The 23,846-nt window shown below is 34.2% G+C and overlaps 1 protein-coding gene across 1 annotated transcript; it reads left to right on the top strand.

Annotated features, from left to right (window-relative positions):
- The first annotated feature begins 1,769 nt into the window (after positions 1 to 1,769).
- Positions 1,770 to 23,833, top strand: LOC133182951 (cytoglobin-1-like). Its single transcript, XM_061317846.1, has 3 exons — positions 1,770 to 2,530; positions 22,796 to 23,033; positions 23,118 to 23,833. Exons 1-3 carry the CDS (start codon positions 2,388 to 2,390, stop codon positions 23,274 to 23,276), a joined length of 540 nt encoding a protein of 179 aa, XP_061173830.1. The 5' UTR covers positions 1,770 to 2,387; the 3' UTR covers positions 23,277 to 23,833.
- Positions 23,834 to 23,846: the final 13 nt, after the last annotated feature.

Raw genomic sequence — 23,846 nt, 5'->3', positions numbered from 1 at the left:
GTAATCAGTGGCGCGGCTTGCCTCCTGATTTTTGTGGCTTTGGGGGGGGGGGGGGGGGTCATATAGAACAAAACAATTTTCAGAATATTTTTTTAATAGAAAAAATGACAAAAATGTCCGCGCTCGGGAAGTTGTCCAGGCAGGATAATCGTTGACATTACAAAGCTACCCAGGCCAGTTTTCCTGAAAGATCAAAACCTGACCACGTGAACCTTATCTTTCAGATTCACAAAGAATTAAAAAAAAAATTACACGAGCGCTACCCCTAAATTTTGGAACCATATTTATCAATCAAAAGATCAACTGGTCATGCCAGGTCAATTAATCGTGCACGAACAATTTGATAGATAGGACGGCATAATCTTCATCAAAAGTTTATAAGCGACTCTATATAAGAAATATTGAACCACACCGCAACAACTAAAGCATTAACAAGATAAAACTTTTAGTTTTCAGACTTGAATATCAAATCTTAATTCAATGTCAGAAAACTCATTCATCAATATATTTTTCGTATAAAATCTAGAGAACGAATATTTTTTCCGCATTTAGACGCTGTTTCTTGGCTTTTCTTTCCTTGCGTTAATCAGTAGACACGGCGGAGCAGTCTAGAATTGATCTGTCATCGATAAAATTTGTATAAATCTACACATAGTCATAAACCAGATCAAGAATTATTTAAAAGAAATATCGAGAACTTCTAAATACTAATTACATTGTTTCTAAAACAGATAATATGAAATATGTTGTGTAACCGGAGTCAGTTGGCGGAGGGGTCATTTTTAATTTTTTTTTTTTTTTTTTTTTAGCTGTGCCTGACTAGACATTACTTATTTATGAGGTTTTCACCGGAATTGTTATGTAAATGAAGCAAACTCAAAAAAGCCACAAATCATACATTTACTATATGTAGGTATCCCAAGTGAATCGAGATGATATTCGGCCGGTTCTACATAATGAAATTATCTACCACATAAATAATTATGCTGAAGATTTATTTCAGACTCAGTTAACAAGGAAAAACGCACCAAAAGTTTATTAACTTTATTAACATTTTTATATAATGCATTAATTAACAGAAAATTTTAAGCTCGTTATCTCACTACCAAAACAATTTTACATTTTCTTTGAAAAAATAAATACCCCCCCCCCCCCCCACAAATTAATCTAAAAAAAAGTTATGAGCTTATTTTCGTCTTTCAATTCTGGAATGACATTTCGATTGAGATGTTTTATGGATCCAGTAAATATATTTTTGGTGATGTTTACTTCCTTAAATATGTTTTATAGCCTGAGACTTTTTTTTGGAGATCAAATCTTTAGTGAGGTAAGTATAAGTTACTTCACTGCCTCAATGAAAGATATGCCACTGATAATGGTCTTAAAATCAGCTACGTGTAGTAATTTAAAAGAGCATGCGTGTCAGAATGTATTTTACGCACTGGAATGTTAAATATATTTATCATCTTTATTTATTACCCATTAATTCACGAATTTTGCATTTCATATCGATGTTAATTGGATTTTCAAATGCTTTAAGTATATGTCATGTCTTCATTGATATTTATCTGGTATATATATATATATATATAATTGACAGCTCTCTTTCATTAGCAGTCTTACACTACGAAGGAAGCTGACGACGTGTTTCGACTGTTGCTGCTTTTTGTAATATTCACGTAATGTTTATTTTACGAACGTGACATTTAATCCCGAGCAATGATTTTGTTTTAGAGAGAGAGAAAAAAAGAAGGTTAAGTGAAATAGCTTGGGCGCTGTGAAATTGGGCAATTCAAAGACGATTTTCGTATCGACAGAAATAGATTTTTTTCCCCTCTACTGCAATTGTTTTAAGAAAGGCTGATTGGCCGTAAGTTATTAGAAAACCCGCCAGTAAAAATTTTACATGTCGCGTTTTTCACTAAGTGACGGTAGGAACAAATCTAAGTGAGTTCCTCTGTATCTTCAATGTGCTCCGGATGTAAACTATAAGCAGTCATCAAATATGATAAAAGCATTGATTATTACATTGGGGAATGACTTAATGCACGGGCTTTTGGTGCTTTGTGAAGAGTAGCCACTGTGACAACAAGATAAAGCATTGGAGCCAGGAGCCAGCAGGTTGCATTATCAACACAAAGCGGCGCACGCGCCTTCCACTGACCACATGTCACTGTAGATACCTTGAATACGGAAAACAGACGACTGTAAACGTACGGGTGCCAAACCATGACGTCGTTTGCAATTACCCTCTCTGCCGGTGATGAAATATTTCGAAGTTAGCCCCACATTAATATATTCATCAGGTATCTGGACAAATACCTGAACATGTAACTTGCGGTTCGATGGTGGACTTCTGACTGGACTTTGTGCTTCTGAAGTCTGAGATGGGTAATTCAAAATCTGTTTCAGACCCGAAGAAAGACACATTGGCCTCGCACCTGAGTACAAGACAGAGATTACTTGTCCAAGATACACTAGAACTCATGAAAGATGAACTGTCAGAGCTGGGAGTCATTGTATTCAGAAGGTAAGTACACAGTGTGATGTGTATACTACTTAGTCCTATAGAAAATGTTCAGGTAATAACTTTGCACTTCTTGCCCTAACAAACCTGTTTTGGATACTTATAATAATTATGATTGTTAAATGTGGTATAGAAATAGAGCATTTATACAATAAATAAGATTTTTTTTTCTGAATCATTTCTTGAACTGACGAAAAAACATGATTTGATGTTTATAATGAGGTCTTTAGGATTTCCATAAATTCCCTGATGGAGTGAACCAAATCCCATTACATGTAATGGTGTTAGATGCTAGATAGTCAGAAATCCAATATATATGAGTTAAATAAAATCGTGATGTTTAAGGTCAGAGAGATTAAAAATATTAAAGAGATTATCTGGAAGTCATGATATCTTTATTCTAAGACTATGCAATTTTCTTTTTGGACAAAGAGAAAAATTAAATCGGGAGCTCAGTTATTGCACACCACGTAAAACCCAAGTCAAACTTCCTAGTTGTTATAATCAAGCTTTTTACAAACTTTGTTTCTGGTCTTGTACGAAGAGACGAAACTAAAAGCAAACTTTGCATTTTCAAATGAAGAACAATTAAAGTAAATATAAATAAATGAACACAGCCTTAATATGATAATTAAATTCGGACCAAAATGTATATCATTATGCTGCTATTGTTTTTTCAACCTTAGATTGAACTTCTATAACGTCTGTCTCGCCGGTGTATATTGCATCTGTAGAAATAGTGAATAATTGCTTTTGATGGATTTTATATGTAACTCTAGGCGTTTGAACCACAATCAAACACCTTCACATGCCTTACAAATTCGACCATTCCATTAACAAGATTTTCGATATCTTTGTATTGGGGTATTCTTTCGGCTTTTGTTGTCCATGCTCCACATCCGATTGGTTGTACGATAACACTAGTACCGGTTAACGCCGATATATGATTTACGAAGGTTAATAACCGCAAAAATCTTGTGCATTATGTTCGAAACTCATCCTGCAGAGAAATTTTATATGCACGATACATCAGAACTAAAGAAAAATCCATATTTAAAATGGATTCAATTTATGGAGACTATTTCAGTGCTCACAAGTTTTATATAAGCAATATGTTACATACCTGTAGAAATATTATACATGTATAAATGGATTAGATTTCTATTTTCCCAAAACAATATTTCACTATCTCGTGCTGTAAAGCTTTATGTGCAATGTGTTGCCTACCTATGTGTGGGTATTTTTTTTCAAACCTGCAGATATAATTTTGATTGATTCAAAGAAGTTGGAGATTTTGATAAAACGTTCATCTATCACTGTTCAGTTCAGACGACCTTTTCGATGCATTATTAACTGTTAAGTATTACGGAAATCCTGAACACGTGTTACAACTTTGAATTCCCAAGATATCGCAATTCAGATTAAGCCGTTATTATTTTTTAATAAAAAAAAGATTTATTCGTTGAAGAAAATCAATTGGAATAATCAGTTTTTTTTAAAAAGGAAACAAATTTTAGTTATGTATGTAGAAACACAATAACAAAACATGGGCATCCTTGTTATAGATACATACAAATCCATGACCAGTTCTTTAATATCAGAATTGTCAAAAATTACTCAAGTAAACGGTTTTACCTTTAACCAGTCTGAAAAGAGCAAACTTTCAAGTCCTTGGCAGTTTTCTTTTTATAAAGTTTTAAATCGCGTTTGTAAATCTGCGAATTTAGACAAATGTAGAACCCAAGAATGCTCCTGGCATTTGAAACAACTTAGTTTTTCATGAATCTTGGCTCAATTGAAATAGAAATGATGCAAAATAAAATTGCGAATTTTATATAAAGAAGATGGGCGTACTTGGCGTGCGATCTGCAGGAATCATGTGTACGAAACATTTATGGTTTAAATGTCCACGATTTGATCGGCTGACCAGAAGTGGACAGACTTTACCAAGATATGCACATAGGAAAATGTTTAGATTTACATTGAAATAGCTTTCAAATTTGAAATATTTTAGTTCACTTATCTTGATAGTCACGATAACACAGTAATACTTCACATAAATAATAAACACCTAACAAGATAATAGGGTATGATATATGAAATGAAGTTTCAGTAGGTTTGAAAAATTGCTTTCGCTCCCGTGCAACTGAACCAAAAATTATCTCTTTTAAAACTTATAAATCAGTAAATAAAATTCACTTGATTGTTTGTATAAAAAAAAGAAAAAAATACATTGCTCCATGCGAGGATCGAACCAAAAACTTCTCGACTGCTTAGTGCGCTGGACTGGTAATGCATACTACCGAGATATCATCGCTACACAAACATCATGGAATTTTAAAATGACAAAGAACCAACGCATTTTCACATAGGTATTTTTTGGGAAAAGTTAATTTTTATAGTCTCTGGGTCTTCCCTCCATTTTTTACAAATGTTTGTTCGTTTCTTTGAATACAAATGCACACAAATATCTTTTTAAAATCGTGGAGAGATGACCCAGAGATAACAAATTTTTAGAAAAACGTGTTTAAAAATGTAACATTTTGTACCAAATGACGCATCTAACCATGTTTCAAGTTATTTTTAAGGAAATCAAAACACACTATTGGGAAAATGTTTTCCTTTCCTATTTCATAGATATATCAAAAGAATGTTAAAATTTAATTTTACAATTCAATGAAGTTTTCACTTTTCAAGTGCGCCCCGATTCTTGCCAAATGTCAATCAAAAGCGCTCTCGTTCTTACAAGGTGATCCGGAATTGAATACATGCATGCGATTTATGATCTTACGGTCTTTAATTAAAAACTCTAAAATTTACTCACTGAAATAAGTGTTTGTAATGCTACAATAAGAAATACGGTAGTTTAATTAATGTGCGTCAAATTGTTTGCCTATTAAACAAAAATATCCCTCAGACATAAAGCATAACATTGTTTGTAATGATAGTATTAAGAAGTACACGTATTATGAAGATTTCGCTATTTCATGAGGGAGGGATGGAAAACGTACAAGCCCAAAGAATGGACCCACCTGCCTCTTACAAATCCGTTAGATTTTGGTTTAAGTACTGTACACTGTTGTCAAATTCAATACATATTTCAACATTTAGCTGGCATACTATTTACTGAGAGAAAAAAATCACTTATTTGCAGAAAAAACCCCCAAAAACAATTCTTAGTTGAACTACAAAATTTATGCTTCTTATAAGAAATTTATCCAAGGAATGTGAAATTAGGAACTCATAAGTTTTTTCTGTAGATCATAGTGATGGACAGAATTTCACAATTATCGATTCATACAACATGCGGTTTCAAAGATGATAAATTCTTATGGAAAATTCGATTCTGATTTAAAAAAAAAACTTCTGAAAAAAGAACTTTTATTTAACACATTGCGTGCTTGGACCTTACATGTTAGAAGAACAGAGAATGATTTAAAAAATGCACGAAGTTGACCAGTCTCTGTATTCCTTAATAAAGAACGGAAGAAGGAATCTGATATATACATCACACTAACAGTTCTAGGAAATCATCAGCGATGTGTCTCATGCAGATTAGATGTTCTAAATGATTAAACCTAATTTTTTTAAAACATAAGTAGAAATTCTTAACTATATGTTTTAAGTCAACTATTAGCTTGTTTTAAAAATTATAAACTATTAGTATCTTTGCAATATTCGGAATTTTGATCCCTTCCCTGATCTTCCTTTGGGAGGGGTATGAATTGCACAAACTTGAAACTAATATTAAATACTTGAAATCGTAGTTTTTGTCGATCATAAGAAATATTATGTTTTAAAAGGATGTCATCATCTCAAGCCACGGTCCAGAGTCCTAAAATGAGAGGATCGTACATTTTGGGCGTGGTGTGCGACGATGAGATGCCTGTATAGCATTGATTTCAGAAAAGTGGTTATGATCGTGAAAGATTCGTCTCAGAAAATTCCCACGAGGTTTTACATATAGTGAAGTTTTGACTTTTCTAGACTTGTGAAGATAGAGGATTTATAAATGTTCCCTTTTTCTGAAATATCTTAGTTTTATAGAAGCAGGGCGTAGTTTGACTCTAAATTCTAGTGAGGCAAAATCATAGTGGCGGGGGGTGGTCTGGGGACTGCCTAAGGTTCCCAAGAGGTCCAAAGTGGAGTCTTGATGGGTGGAAGGGGTGGTGGTGGTGAAGCCCTCCGATGAAAAATGAATTTTGGGGTTTAGAATGCAAAAATAATTATTGTTCTAAATAGAATTTTTGTCAACTTTACCGGTTTCATTATAAAAGACTTCAGTGTGCATATAATACATGTACTACATTTTGTAAAAGTATTTAAAAGAGTTAATAAATATGTTTACTAAAACTTCAAACACATTTAAAAATGAAAATTACGTTTAATAACTTTGTTTTTATTTCATTAAAACTTGAATTGCCCGATTCGGCAATGTTTTCTAGTCAGCAAATCTGCTGAGGACATATGAATCTGAAACCGTCTGGTGTCGGTGAATAAACTGCAAGGCAAGGCCGACCAGGCGGTCCTCATCATAAATCTCCCCAGTGTTTAAGAGTCTCATTGCAGAAAAAGAGATCTTTTTTAGATCCGTTTAAATGTTAGACGAAGTTTTCAATACAATTAGTTTTCAATACAAAATATTTTCTGCCATTTATTGTTGAATATGGTAGTGGGTGGTGGTGAAATATCTAGGGAGACAGTTGCCTCATTGTCACAATAGAAGCTACGCCCCTGGGTTACAGTTCAAGGCATGCCCATTAAGTGAATTCCTTGCTCTGAAGTCATTTTTTCGGCAGATGAAATTGACCGTTGTTTTTGGTGTTATTAGACTCGGGCCACTATAACAAAAGTTGAATGTAAAATGTTAACAAAAACAGACGAGAGACATTGATCAGAAAAGGTGAACCTATAGCTCCTGGCTCAGATGAGCTAAAAATAACGCAAAGCATTCTCGTCTAAAACTTGTGCTGATCTCTTGCATGAGCATCATTGGAAAAACCTTATACAATTGTAGAAGTTGATTTAAAACGGAGGAATGACAAACTTTTATCGCCTGCGTTTCGATCATCCATGTAATTTATATAAAAAATGATTGAAATTCGAAGGAAAACATGAGCAACCCATCAAAGCTTTAAAATAAATTTGACGGAAAACAATGTCAGAGTTGATCAATAGAATAAAATCAAAACACACGCAATATTTATCCCAGAACAAAATACTTGTGGAGAAAGATTTTGTCCCCCGCACGTGATTCTGGAATACATCACTGGAGACAATGTTGTCGTCTGCGATGAAATGGAAGAGTTAGCACATCCTTAATGCGATCTTGTGGGAGGCATATTCGAGAATCGAATAACGGTTATGACAATAATATCCTTGCTTTGACCCTATCTTAAACTGTTGCTTAAATGACCGATATTGTCTTTAAAGCATATATGCAAATCAACCACAACCCATGGTCACCTTAACGAAATTGAACTGTGCGGAAAGTTCACATCTCTAGCTCGCCTGAATCGCAAGGATCGAGCAAGAGTTTGCATTTTTGTTTGTTTGTTTGTTTGTCATCAGTCTGTCTTTTGTCGTTCTTTATACTCTTTTGATTTCTTTTTCATAATAATTGGACTATTTCTGATTACACATAATGACATCTCCACAATGTCAAGGTTTGACAAAAGTCGCTATTTAAAAGTCGGGCTAGAAAGCTACCATTTCATTTGTACCCGCTAAAGTACTGGGAACCAATCAAAAACAGCCTTTGTGATAGGTAAGTTTTGTAAACAAATATGACTTGTCTTTAAAATGGATAGTGCCAATATTGTAGGATTTGTGACTAGTTACCTCAAATAAAATATCGGAGATTAATTTTTGGAAGATCCTTCTCCGTATAATCACAAAAGATGTGCTATGGCTTTGAGCCACTTGATAATCACGGATTTGAAAGAGATATTCTCATTGTTTGGTTTATAATTAATCATAACGTCACTTTAAATACCGACATTTATCAAAGATTTGTAAAATGGAACGATGTCACAAAACCTTGAGATTGTGATTGTGAAGATGATAATTGAGTGGAAGTGAACTTGTCTGGCTTGTTCTTCGTAAAGTAAGGTGGGGTGGTGTGGTGTTAAACTAGGAATGGAAAATATATGGACTCATTTTTGTATCTTCTCTAAGCATTAGTAAAGTACGGGATAAATGGACTCACACTTCACCAGGTAGAGTCTAAAATTTAGGTTATACGAAAGCCCATTGAGATCATTTTCGTAGGTAAAAAAAAATATTTTTCGCGTTATAACGCGAAACTTTCGCGAATAAACGCGCAACTTTCGCGAATAAACGCGTAACTTACGCAAATAAACGCGAAATTTTCGCGTTATAACGCGAAATTATACATATATAGTCATGTTACTCAGGAACCTGTGATCTTGACTGACAGATAAAAAACATGAACGCAGAGGGGGGCGTCTATGAATTTATAAATGACATTTCTTCAGAAGATGTAAAAGAGAAGTGATGCGAGAAATGGATAGATTAGTGTTGATTTTGCATTTAATCTCAAAACCCTACTAATTAATTAAATGAATATTCCTTTAAAGATTTTCTTGTTTTTCACTTGTTTAATCAAAGAAATTCTGTAGACTAATTTTTTTTTTCTCAGGAAGATCTCCACTCGTTGCTTTCTTTGAATAAATTGTCAATGTTTTCGTAAGTAATGGTATGACCAAGTGGTGCAACCTTAAAATACAATGTTGTATTTCTACAGTGAGTCTATCGGAGGTGAAATATTTGATACGAATATTTGTCATCCAATTTTCACATTAGGTTACTCATGTGATGTGACACAATTGTTCCGTGAAATATACAAATTTACCTCATTGTTGTCAATTTTCTGAGATCTTTTATTTCAAATTCTATACAGAGTGTTCAACCTAATTAACATTAGACATGTATTTTCGCTCCTCTACCATACGCTTCAACACTTGTATTGAACAGCATTGAGAAAGACAATATGTGACGGCAAAAAAGATTTAGAAATGGCGAGAAAACATAAAATTTCAGCTCGTGATAATCCAAGTTCAAAATAGTCTTTCGTTTTTCACTGTAATGAATAAACTAGATCATTAAAAAGTAAAACAAACTGGAGACTTATGCAAATGTCTCTGTTTTACAGGGAAAGTTTCGCGTTATAACGCGAAAGTTTCGCGTTTATTCGCGAAAGTTACGCGTTTATTCGCGAAAGTTTCGCGGTATAACGCGAAAGTTTCGCGTTTATTCGCGAAAGTTTCGCGTTATAACGCGAAAGTTACGCGTTTATTCGCGAAAGTTTCGCGTTATAACGCGAAAAATATATTTTTTTACCTACGAAAATGAGCTCAATGGGCTTTCGTAAGGTTATACCGATGTAGTATAGAAAGAATCATGAGCCACTAAATTTTGAACTAGCTGTTCAGAACACCATACAATTCAAGCCATCGTGGGAAATCCACGGTCAATCTTGCATACGTTTTTCAGTAAAGCGTTTGCTAGATTGACCGTTTGTTTCCGACGATGAATTCAACAAGTATATAAGTTCTCTCATATCCTAATGCATTTGTATGCCACATAACACCAAATTCGCCAAAATAAGCGAAATATAGTTTTGCATTTATCAATTACGGGGCTTAAATTATAGATATTTAAAACATTGATTTATTTTCATTGTATCCCATATAATACATGCAATATGTAACACGCAGTGAAAAATGTCATTTACAAGTGCAAAATATGATTTATTGATAAATATAGTTTCAAGACTTGGAAATTATGGTTAGCAAATAGCAATTAACGAATCAACTAAAGTTTACGACTCTAAGCTATATTGCGACTTTATAAGATAACAAATTATTTAAAAAAATCAAAATGTTAAGGTCAAGATCTAGTAAATGAAGAGTGCCTACAGATTTCTCAAATTTGAGAAACAAATTCCTTTAATAATCTACTAAAATTATAGCTAAATAAATTGAGGTGTATCGGGGCATAACTTTTAGATAAACTCAACGTAAAAACATATTTTAAACTGCCCTTTTCAATGAAAAATGAAGAAAATCAGGTATAAAAATGGGAGTTTTCTCTATCTCAGACAAACAAAATGTATCAATATTGCCTACAGTCTCTCAGTAGATGGTTTTTCGTATCTTTTTGACCTCTTCTTTAAAATGATATTAAATTGTTTATAGGTATCGGGATTCCTTTTGAAATGATTTCAAATTGAATTCCATGAAAATGTGTTATTTTCTACTTAATTCTGTTATAGCCGTAAAATACGGGAAAAAATAAGATTAAATCAATTATGACGTCATAATGGATCTAGCACCTAAAGACAGATTGAACTCATTTACTAGATCTTGACCTTAAACCTTGCTAAATGTATAAGAAATTAAGTTCCTTGACACAACGTTTATTGACTTTGTATTGGAAATGCCCATTTTTAGGTAAAACTGTATTTCACGACTCTAAGCTATTGATTATGATGTAAAACTGCAGTGAACAATGCGTTCAGTATTTACTTGTGTCCTTAGTGATTTTATCATTGTATCCAGTCTAATTTTTTAAGGTTTTTCAAAATGTTCATTCCAAATGTTGGAAATGAAAGCAAGATCCACAACAACCCCTGGGAAGCAGTTGGAGCAACACAGATCCCCATCGTAAAATCATTCACTGGGTTAGTGAATTCAATACCGAAATGAGTATCCGGTGTGCAGTTGTCTACACAGTCTGACAAACTAAAACAAAAAGAAGGCCCACATTCCAATGGTTTACGGTTACTTTGCCCATCCATTTTCTAAATGTTTCAGTAGGATTCTACCTTTTTGGGGGGGAAGGGGGGGGGTATTTTTGTGATTTATTTTTATTCAAAGAATCAAAGAATAACAAAGCTAAAATTTAAGCAAATGATATGATGGACTTCACGTAAAGAATTTTATTTTAAATTACAGTCGTAGGGGGTCAGAAAAGGCATTGTCATCTCGTGAATATGACATTCATTAAAAAAAATCTGAAAATATTCATGTAAACGATTTTAAAAAAAATGCTTTTGTGCAAATAGTTTATTCCGAAGTTTATTCGAAAATTGGCAGTCGAAGTATTCATTCATTGTGATCCCAAGTTCTGCTACCAGTTTTATATATATATATATATATATATATATATATATATATATATATATATATATATATATATATATATATATATATATATATATTTATATATGTATATAGATAGATAGATATATATATTTTAAAATTGTCTAGCACGTTATTATGCAAGCACTGCACTAACCACTGAAAAAGAATTAAGTTGTAGTTTAGTTTATTTTTCTTCATAGCATTTTCATTGAGATGGGACATCAGTTCAGAGAATCTTTTTTTTTCCCATAAAGTCTTTACTTTAGTACTAGGTTTTATTCAAGGAACCTTGTAAAGAAAAAAAAAAGATAATAAAAATGCTGCAGCAATGCGTTCATTGAAATTAAAAAAAATCAATACGTAAGCTTAATTCAAATCAGTCCGTAATAAACATTTTGCATCGATTTTAATCACAGCAGACAAATACAGATTTTTAGGACACTGTAACATTTATAACAGTAAGACAGACAGAACAATGAGGATATTTTACCAATTCCTGATATTCGACAAATTGAGCGAAGAGTCTATTGTAGTGAAAAAAGGGAGAAAGCAAAATATACATTTTTACGGACATTGACCCAAATGTTTTTAAACTTTATCTTAGGTAGTCTTTTAAAAAGCAAAGACACCCCCCCCCCCCACCCGAAAAAAAGAACGAAAACAAACAAAAAAGGAAAATCACACCTTCAACCCCCCCCCCCCCCCGACACACAGCAAACCAGTATAAGGAAAGAAAAAACTTGGAATAGCCGAGCAAAATTGATAGTAATTTGACTAATGTTGACAAGAAAGGAAACAAGTTCCTAAATATTTTGATGGTATTATAGTGGTCAACATTGGAGGAAAAATTAGATTAATATTGTAATTTTTCACTGTCTTCGACTTGTTTTTCTTTCTTTTTTTCTGTCTTTTTCTAGTCTTTGACTTGCGACTGTACTGTGCCGTGAGGCATTAAAATGCTGTGGGGTGATTTGTTTAAATTATCAAAACTTGATTTAACCTATAGCTAGCTTATTGCATAATAATATAGCAACCTAATATCTCATTTTTCAGCACCCAAGATACGTCAGTTTCGAAAATCATAATGCTTTTCTTCGTTGTTGATGGAAAGGGAATGATTAAGTAATTCTTACGTAATATTTCAATATTAGCAGATGTCATTATTTTGACTTGGTTACAATCAATTTCCCTCAAATATTTGTAAACTTGATTGCTTTGTTTTAAACACAATGGCTCCAGCCGTGGAAAAAGAAAGGGCTATATTGTTCCAATTGAACAGAAATGCATTAAAATACTCAGTATCTCAGAGAGAGAGAGAGAGAGAGAGAGAGAGAGAGAGAGAGAGAGAGAGAGAGATGTCAATGAAAATGTTCAAGAACGGACAGTGTTGAAAATAAATATTCGAACGGTTACTTTAAAAAATATCTGTTTTGTTATTCTTTCCTATTATGCTACATAAGATCGCGAGATTATTGTCACAATATTGTAACGGAAATAATTCGGGGTATAGTGTATTTCATATTTACTAAATCATTGCAATATTCATATTATGATATTTTTTCCCAAACCTTGCTCTAGTTTTCCGATTTATTTACAATTCATTGAAGAGATTTCATTATGTATCATGGAGACAGAAATGATTGATGATTCGAATTTTACAAGAAGTCTCAATGAACATTGAATAATCAATTGAGATTTTCATCTCATTTCGAGTGGTTTTGTATAACGACAAAGGATGTTTTTGCTTGTTTGTTTTTCCTCTTCTGTGGTGCCATTCTTTTTAAATATAGAATAGTACTTGAAATGTGGATAGCAGTACCTTTTCTGTGGTTCAATATTTTCTTATTTAAAATAAAAGTGTATAATACGAATTACAATAAAACTGCGATAAGACAGGAACCGTTGTAATTTTAATTCAGAAGTAACATTGTAATTTTTGTATAAATTTACTGCCAAGACACACCAAACAGTACACATTTCCAGAGCGCATAGTTGCAGAAATGGCTATTTATAAAAGCTTGTAGAAAAGCAAGTAGACAAATAGAATACCACATTTAATTGTAATTTACATCTGTATTGTCTTGAAATCAGCAATATCTTGATAACATAAACACTTTAAAGAATCAACGCCCAGCATGTTAACTGTTATCATAAAAACTGTCAAACCCTACACAATTCAGTTACAGAAATAATTATTGCGTAACTGGGAGTATATGACACTGCTTCACAGCTGGTCAATACATTTCATCCATCACAAAAAGATACTGAATGGCACATAATCTCTCGTTTCATATATCCGGTAAATGTAGCTTTTTAATACGCTATGCTTATTTTTAACTACTGCTGCAGTTTTATCATGCCTCTAATATTAACACTGTATGTGGTATTAGGTCTTTGACAGTAAGATGTGATTTTGCTCTTTCAAGACGGCTCTGTAATTAAGTTTAATTAAAATTCTTATTAATACGAAACTTGCAGACTTCATTTCCTCAATCTGTGATCTTATCTCCGCTAAAACCATTTCATGTTTTTTCTACCTTGATGGGTGTGGAACACATTCTATTACAACTTTTTTTTCTAATATGAGAATCACTAAATTACTACATGTAGTATGCCTATTGACTCACCAATAAATTAGAGAGGGGGGGGGGTGTTCAGTTCATAGAATTATAAGTTACTGTAATTTTTTGGTGTTTTACTTTCATTCGAATGACATAGCCTATATCTATATTTTCTCACCTCCAGGCGGCAACGATACCGCTCGAGATTTGAACAATTATTTCTGTAAACATGTTTAGAAAAACAGAATCATTGAATTCTATTTAATAAATAGTATTTATAAATATATGTGTTCAAGTTGCAAAAATTGATTAAATAGTGCAGAAGTGTACTGTTTGGGGGGATCAATACCTGAGTCTGTTTTCAAAGTTCTCAGAATACTTGAAGTCGATTTTAAAATTGGTCGCCACGAATTATTTTTAAAAATTATTTTACAATAACTTATGATACCAACTACCGTGCAAAGGTCAATATTCCTTGATATTATACTTTCATGTAAATTACTTGAATTTGATTCGTCGACAAACATTTGTTTAAAAACAATGTTACCCTCTGAATAATGAAACCACCCCTCCAGCGCGATAGAACTTGGCAACAGTCATCATAGCAAGATGACGGTTGATATTCCAAAAAAAAAAAAAAAAAAAATAGTGGGAGCGCACTATGGGAGCGCACTTCACCTTTCTTTGTATTTATATAAAACATTCAGAATGATATAATAATCACTGCATGTAGTTGAGGGTAACACTAAAAATTTTCACCCATCGAAAACCATTGTTAACCTCGGCTGAGCCTCGGTTGACAATGGTTTTCTTGGGGTGAAAATTTTCAACATGCAGTATTTAAATATAGATAACAAGAAAAATACGAAATGTTATTGTCATTAAATTGTTGTCCAAAAGAATACTACTTCTGTTCAGTATACATGTATCGATTGTTTCTCGTTCTACATTTCTATACATATATATGAAAGTATAAACTCATACTTCGGATAGCAAGAGGCGCATGGCCACAACGCTCACGTGAGTAAATTTGGCCCTGCTTTTCTTCTTAACTCTTTTCCCACTTCATTCACATGAAAAATTCTGAATTGATATCGTGACCCACCCTAGCCTCATGACATATCCGAATCATTCATGAGGATGCTTTAAACAATATGACTAACATGTCCTTGCTGTTCTGAGAAGGAAGATATTTGAAAGATTTTCCCCCTGTATATATGCATCATGACTGTATTTGATCCCCGATTTTAGCCCAAAACTAAGGGTCGATAAATTGAGGAAAAAAAACTTGAAGCCACTCAACTTTAGAATGTTTGCATATTAAGATTGTTATAAGTGTAGCTCTGCTACCTAGATTTTTTTTTATTGATTTCCTACATATTCCCAATGATTTTGACAAAATTAAATCTGCACTACCTGAGGATGTTAACACATTATTCATAATTAATATCACTAATCATTCTTCAAAAGAAGATTTTTAAAGATTTTCCCCTACATATTCCTATATAAAAAATTCATCCCGGGAGCGATGATTTGATCAAAGATTTTTCCCTATATATATTCTATGTAAAACTTTGATCCTCTATTGTTGCCCTACCCTACCCCCGAGGGGCATGGATATGTACAAACTTGGATCTACGCTATATGAAGGTATACTTGATATCAATGTGAACTTTGAACTCTTTCTACGCCCCTCCCCACTTTCCCCAATAAAAATCCTGATTTGAATAAAATTGGAGCTTTATTATGAAGAATGCGTTAAAATAAAAAAGTAGAATGTTTACTCTTGTTTGTAGCTTAGAAGAAGCTAAAAACAAGATGTGTTTGTGAAACACTGATGCCCCCGTATGGCAGCTTATGGCGAAGGTTAAAGTTTCTCAAATGCAAGTCAAAATCCAGGCCAAAAGATAAAAAAAATGTTGATACCCAAAGAAAGGTCTTCTCTCGAGGAATATACCTGTGAAATTTGAAAGCCCTAGCTGCAACTGTTCAAAAGTTATGGCGAAGGTTAAAGTTTTTATAAGTAAGTAAAACGTCAAGGTCAAGGTCAAAGTGGTTGGTATCCAAAGGAAGGTCTTTCACAAGGATTACATATGTGAAGTATGAAAGCCCTAGCACCAACCATTCAAAAGTTATGACCAAGGTTAAAGTTCTCCGAAAGTAGGTCAAACTCCTATATCAAGGCCAGAGGGTCAAAGTGGTTGATATCCAAAGGAAGGTCTTGTCACAAGGATTACAATGTGAAGGATGAAAGCCCTAGCACCAACCATTCAAAAGTTATGGCCAAGGTTAAAGTTTTTCGAAAGTAGGCCAAACTCCTATGTTAAGGTCAAAGGGTCAAAGTGGTTGGTATCCAAAGGAAGGTGATGTCACAAGGATTACATAAGTGAAGTACGAAAACCCTAGCATCAACCATTCAAAAGTTATGGCCAAGGTTAAGGTTTTTCAAAAGTAGGTCAAGGTCAAAGTTGTTGGTATCCAAAGGAAGGCCTTGTCACAAAGAATACACATGTGAAGTTTGAAACCCCAAGCACCAACTGTTCAGAAGTTATGGCCAAGGTTAAAGTCTCATAAAATTTTGCAAAAGTGGGTCAAACTCCAAGGTCAAGGTCAAAAGGTCAAATATGATGGTACCCTAAGAAAGGTCTTGTCACAAGGAATACACATGTGAAATATGAAAGTCATAGCTCCATCCAATCAAAAGTTATGGGCAAGGTTAAAGTTGACAACAGACAGACAGACAAACAGACAGACAGGACAAAAACAATATACCCCCGGGATCTTTCGATCCAGCGGCATAATTAGCTTAGCTTAAGAAAGCCAGCTCTGAATGTCAAAATACGAAGATAACAGTTGTATCAAGCATGCGCTCACCTGAGCTCGATAACAGACAGGCGAGCTAAAATCCAAAAATCTAAGTGGCCAAACATACACACGAGTTATGTTTATTTTGTTGGTGGTCGTAATTAGGCCAAGTGAATGTTATTCACATTAGTGATATCTTAATGAATTATTTTTTATAATTCCTGGATAGACTTCTGAAGAATTCCAAATCAAAAGGTTTTGTGTAATTACTGTGACATAATTTGAAGCATCTGATTTCGCGAGAGAAGGTCGATCCCGCTCGGCACTGTTTATTACTAATGAAGCGGAGGAAAACATTTAATATAACAGACATCTGCGGAGTCAAAGAATAGAACTATCATCGTATTTTCAAACAAACGGCATAAGATCTGGCCATCTGACTTCTCTCATCCACATAACGTGGTTGACGCAGTAGAACAGATACCTAGATTTAATGCTGTCTTTTGAGACGAGTGGGTGTGCTTATAAAGATCTATTTACATTTTTATTATGATCTGTGGCATAAGGAAAGCGTTTTGAAATGATAAAAGAGCAAAACTCTGTATCAAAAAGAAACAAATTAATACATTTTATTAGAGCTCTGTCTTTGAATCAGTCTAGGCAATGGTAAAAGTGTGAATTTGGGCATATTATCGTATTATAAAAGATTCTTTTTCTTTGAATAAAAATATTAAGAGATTATCTGTATTACTGTTAAAAGTTTTCGCCCTATGAAGTGCGTCTCCAATTTTTTTTTTTAATTGGTGGTACCAAAGCCAATGATATTAAATATTAATTAAGAATGATGTATCATGTTTTTATGAAAAAAATTTCATGATACCTAATTACCTCCACTCATTAAATTCAAAATTTACTTGATATGGGGTTTAAGGAAGGAGCATGATCATTTTGCGTAATATGCACGTTTCCATAATAGAATATAAAATTCTAAAAATCCTTATCGTTTGATTGTGATTATGAACCTGCGCAGCTTTGAATCCTACTTTCAATCGGCATGTAAGGAGACGTAGGTCTTTCTCAAGAACAGTCAAATTACTTGTCTGCAGGTGATCATGACGCCATGTTTGTTATCATTGGACGGTTCTTTGCAAATGTTTATTAACATCTTACTGTAATCTATAGATGTTCAAGGAAAATAAGTAGCATTTGTTTTGTGATCGGTAAATGATCGCGGATCCAGATATTTGAGGAAAAATAAGTGACGACAATAAAAAAAAATCTGCGCGCGAAAAATAAAACAATTAAAATAAATTCATAAGTAAATAAATATATAAATTAAATTATTAAACAAAATAAATATTAAGAAAAAGATCGAGACAAATTTTTATGATGATAAGAATATAATTGAAAATCTTAAATGGAAGAGTCTGCATGGTCATTTACACAGTTCTTCCTAATTATTATTATTTTTTTTTTTTGCATTTGCATAATACATAGAAAGATTAAGGTACATTTTAACAGTTATTATACAGTGGTGGGAACTGACATGTAATAAACTTTTCTGTTTACCATGTCTCTACGTGCTTGTCACTTCCTAGCCCCACTTCCGTGAATAATTTACCTGATTCATTAACAATCTCGCTGTAGTCTCAGTAAATCTCGTTAGAACCACTTCGAACTCCTCGAGTATTACAATTCGCTGAACACCCATCGTTTAAAGGTTCCGAACACATTTGTAGGGTGGATCATATGTCGCTTTTGTAGAGAGTGTTCGGTCTGTTGAGACATTCTAATACGTATTTTTTATTAAAGAAAAAAATACTGTGGTGAATGAGAAATGTATTTTATAATTTATAAACCTTGCACATGCTCCTTTTCAAATTGAATTAAATCCAATGTCTTAAAGCAGCAAAGTGTCATTTTTAGTCACCTGAGTCACTCAGGTGACCTACTGCTATCTGTTTTCGTCCGTCATCGTTCATCGTGCGTAGTGTGTCGTGTGTAAACATTTGAACATTTCCAACTTCTTCTCTAAAACCGCTGAATCAATTTCAATCAATTTTGGCATACAGCATCTATGGGTAAAGGAAAACAAAATTTGTGAATTGAATGGCCCCTGCACCCACCCACCCCCCGGGGGAGACCTGAGGGGTGGGGTTAAAATCATGAAAAATAATGCAAATTTAAAAAAACTTCTTGTTTACTCCTGGATATCAAACATTCAAACTGTTGGCATGATTGTAATAAGCACTAAGCCCTCTACCAAAATTGTGAAATTCATGGCCCCTGGATCAAGGGTTTTGGAGCTGGGTGGGGCTCCATTGATCATAAAGGGAAAATGCATAATTTCTTTCAAAAGCTTCTCTTTCTTGTATTTTCAGCAGACAAATTAAGTTCTGGTTATTATAAACAAGGGCCTCTTCCAGAATTTAAAATTCATGGCCCCTGGGTCAGGGGTTCTGGTGTTAGAGCGAGCTCTGTTGATCACATAGTCAAAATGCATAAATTCTTGAAAAATCTTCTTCTCTGCTTCAGTATATTCAGCAGACAAAAGTGCATGGTTATGATGAGCAAGGGTCCTTCTTTCAAAATTGTGAAACTCATGGCCCCAGGGTCAGGGGTTCTGTTGTTTGGACGGGGCGCTATTCATTATATAGTGAAAATGCATTATTTCTTTGAAAATCTTCTTCTCTACTCCTAGGTATGTAATTACAAATATACTAAGTGCTTGGTTATGATAAGCAAAGGAGCCTCTTCCAAAATTGTGAATTACATGACCACTGGGTAAGGGGTTCCGGTGTTAAGGTGGGGTTCTAATTGATCATATAGTGAAAATGCATAAATTCTTTAAAAATCCTTTCTGTCACTGGGCATTCAGCATACAAACTATTTGCATGATTATGATGAGCAAGGGGGTCTCTTCTAAAAGTTTGAAATTTCATGGCCCCTGGGTCAGGGGCTCTGGTGTTAGGGTGGGGCTCTATTCATTATGTTGTGTAAATGCATTATTTCATTGAAAATCTTCTCTGCTTCTGGGTATAAGGCAATCAAAGTGTATGATTATGAAGAACAAGGGTGCATCTTCCAAAATTATGAATTTCGTGGCCGCTGGGTTAGGGTTGTGGTTTTGAGCGGGGCTCTATTATTTGCCGATATATAGTGACAAGTATTATAATTCTTTTGAAAATCTTTTTCTCTACTCTTTGATAATACCCGGTAAGCAAGTAAACCAAGTCCATGGTTATAATGAGCAAGAATTATCCTCTTAAAAAATTGGGAAATTCCTGGTCCCTTAGAGGTTCTGATGGTAGGACGGGGCTCTATTGATTAGAAAGTGAAAGGCATAGATTCTTTAAAAATCTTCTCTCCTCGTGTATATTTGGCAGAAAAACTAATTGCGTGGTTATGATGCGCAAGGATGCCCCTTTCAAAATTTATGAAATTTATGGCCCCTGGGTCAGGGGTTCTGTTGTTAGGGCGGGGCTCTATTCATAATATACATGTTGTTGAAATGGATTATTTTTCTGAAAATCTCCTCAGCCCTTGGGTATTAAGCAAACTAAGTGCATGGTTATTATGAGCAAGGGTTCTTCATCCAAAATTGGGAAATTCCTGGGTCACTGGTCAGGTGTTCTGGTGTTAGAGTGGGTCTCTATTGATTTATATAGTGCATATACATTAATTCTTTGAAAATCTTCTCTGTTTCTGGATATTAAGCAGATAAACTAAGCGTATAATTATGATGATCAAGGGCGCCATTGTCAATATCGTGAAATTCCTGGCACCTTGGTCAGAGGTTTTGGTGTTAGGGCGGGGCTCTATTGATCGCGGTGAACTTCCATTAATATTTTGAAAATCTTCCTTCTCAGGGTTGTATTATACACAGGTGACCGTTAAGGCCCCTGGGCCTCTTGTTCAAATTATATATTTTTAGGGGAAAATCTACTTAAACATATTTTCTGCTTTCACCTTTCTCTGCAAATTCCTGAAGTTTTTATTAAGAAAATAGTTTGTGACAGATAATGGTTTCATTTGTTGACAACGGAGTACTGTTTCCTCATTCATCCTGCCAAATGTTACAGGTTTAAAAGGAAATTAGCCAGAAAAACCTGCTTTCCACAGAATCTTGCGTGGTGTTTAGCAAATATTGATTTTCCCCTTAAAAAAAAAAAACAAAAATACGTTAACTCCTCCGCTAAGATGCCCCTGCAATTAATTACAGAATTTATGTTTTTGTATCAGTTACACTCGCACACGCAGATAAGCGATGAACTCTCATTCTTACCGGAATGAGACCTACTAACCCGACCAATTTGTTTTATTTTCAAGTTCCATGAAAAAGGGAAAAAATGATTAAGCATGTTTTATTACCTCTGCAGTATTTTTATGCCCCCGGATCGAAAGATCCCGGGAGTATATTGTTTTTGTCCTGTCTGTCTGTTTGTCCGTTTGTCTGTTTGTCTGTCTGTCTGTTGTCAACTTTAACCTTGCCCATAACTTTTGATTGGTTGGAGCTATGACTTTCATATTTCACATGTGTATTCCTTGTGACAAGACCTTTCTTTGGGTACCATCATATTTGACCTTTTGACCTTGACCTTGGAGTTTGACCTACTTTTGCAAAATTTTATGAGACTTTAACCTTGGCCATAACTTCTGAACAGTTGGAGCTTGGGGTTTCAAACTTCACATGTGTATTCTTTGTGACAAGGCCTTCCTTTGGATACCAACCACTTTGACCTTTTGACCTTGACCTTGGAGTTTGACCTACTTTTGAAAAACTTTAACCTTGGCCATAACTTTTGAACAGTTGGTGCTTAGGGTTTCAAACTTCACATGTGTATTCCTTGTGACAAGACCTTCCTCTGGATATCAACCACTTTTACCCTTTGACCTTGACCTAGGAGTTTGACCTACTTTTGAAAAACTTTAACCTTGGCCATAACTTTTGAATGGTTGCAGCTAGGGCTTTCATACTTCACATATGTAATCCTTGCGACAAGACCTTCCTTTGGATACCAACCACCACTTTGACCTTTTGACCTTGACCTAGGAGTTTGACCTACTTTTGAAAAACTTTAACCTTGGCCATTTTTGAATGGTTAATGCTAGGGCTTTCATACTTCACATATGTAATCCTTGTGACAAGACCTTCCTTTGGATACCAACCACTTTGACCCTTTGACCTTGACCTAGGAGTTTGACCTACTTTTGAAAAACTTTAACCTTGGCCATAACTTCTGAATGGTTGGTGCTAGGGCTTTCATACTTCACAGGTGTAATCCTTGTGACAAGATCTTCCTTTGGATACCAACCACTTTGACCTTGACCTTGACGTTTGACTTTTATTTAAAAAACTTTAACCTTCGCCATAACTTTTGAACAGTTGTAGCTAGGTCTTTCAAATTTCACAGGTGTATTCCTCGAGACAAGACCTTTCTTTGGGTATCAACATTTTTTTTATCTTTTGGCCTGGATTTTGACTTGCATTTGAAGAAACTTTACCCTTCGCCATAAGCTGCCATACGGGGGCATCAGTGTTTCACACACACATCTTGTTTTGTTTTGTTTTGCGCTGAATGTACATAATATGCATTTGAATTTTGACACATTTAGCAGAAATGTGATATGGCCCTTGTGCACATCGGGAAAAAAAATTGAAACAAGTAACGCCTATAAAATAGATAAGGAATAGTAAAAAATTCTATTTTTTCAATCGATTTTACATTTTCCAGATTCTTTGAAACTGAACCAAGTGTGAAAAAAGTTTTTCCAAAAATCGTCAAAATAAACGATTCGAACGAACTTGAACTTGACATGGATATGGAGGTATTGAGTCGTCATGCTTCAAACGTCATGCACAGTCTTGGGGCGGCTGTGGAAAGTTTGGATCACTCCGAGTTCTTCAATGGCATTGTGGAAAACATAGGAAAGTCTCATGGGCAGCGAAAAATTAAACCCAAGATGCTTGAGGTAAATAAAACATTTATTTCCTTCCCCAAAGTATCTATTATAAATTTTTTTGATACTTTTCAATTTATAATCATGTTCTTTCAGCTTCTGTGGCCCTCCCTGAATTATGGCCTGAAGCAGGTGTTAAAGGACACATACACGAAAGAGGTAGCGGCAGCATGGAAAAAAGTGTACTTCTATCTGTGTAAACACATGAAGTATGGAATAAAGGAATATCACCTGAAAGTCAAAAATTCTATTTGATACATACCCACACTGGAAAATACTTGTTGACTAGATTTTTTTGTTGTTGAACATAATATACATTTGTTACAACAGTTAATAAACCTTCAGGTTTGATGTCGCTGAAGGGTGTCTTAAAAATCATGGTGGAATAGATATAGAAAGAGAATTTTAAGCAATAATGTACAAAAAGAAGATACTTTTATTGCTGCATTATCAATATATTCAAGTTGTTGAAGAGTATAAAACATGAATTCCCCCCAGAAATTCATGTTTCTGACATCTCTATCAAACTCTGTAACAGTTTTTACTCTTATTGGTGTAATGTAAATACTCAAAGTATTGCATGACAGACATTTATGACAAGAAGATTGAAATGTTTTCCAAGAATATTGTTTGAAATATAATTTTAAACATGTCAGCTGAGGTGCACTGTCCTAAAGTTATGGAAACTTGTTGCTGTGTGTGTTTACATTTTATGCTTCACAAGTGACCTTGAATCAAAAATGTGCTTTTGATATCATTAAATAAATCAGTGCATATGTACCTGTGTTACTCACTTCCATATGTTTATATAAATATATATGATGT

This window comes from Saccostrea echinata, unplaced genomic scaffold, assembly GCF_033153115.1.
Source record: "Saccostrea echinata isolate AGI-Se365-2 ecotype Australia unplaced genomic scaffold, CSIRO_AGI_Sech_v1 ptg000009l, whole genome shotgun sequence".
In the NCBI taxonomy this organism is placed as follows: Eukaryota; Metazoa; Mollusca; class Bivalvia; order Ostreida; family Ostreidae; genus Saccostrea; species Saccostrea echinata.
This window is presented reverse-complemented; position numbering and strand designations above follow the sequence as displayed.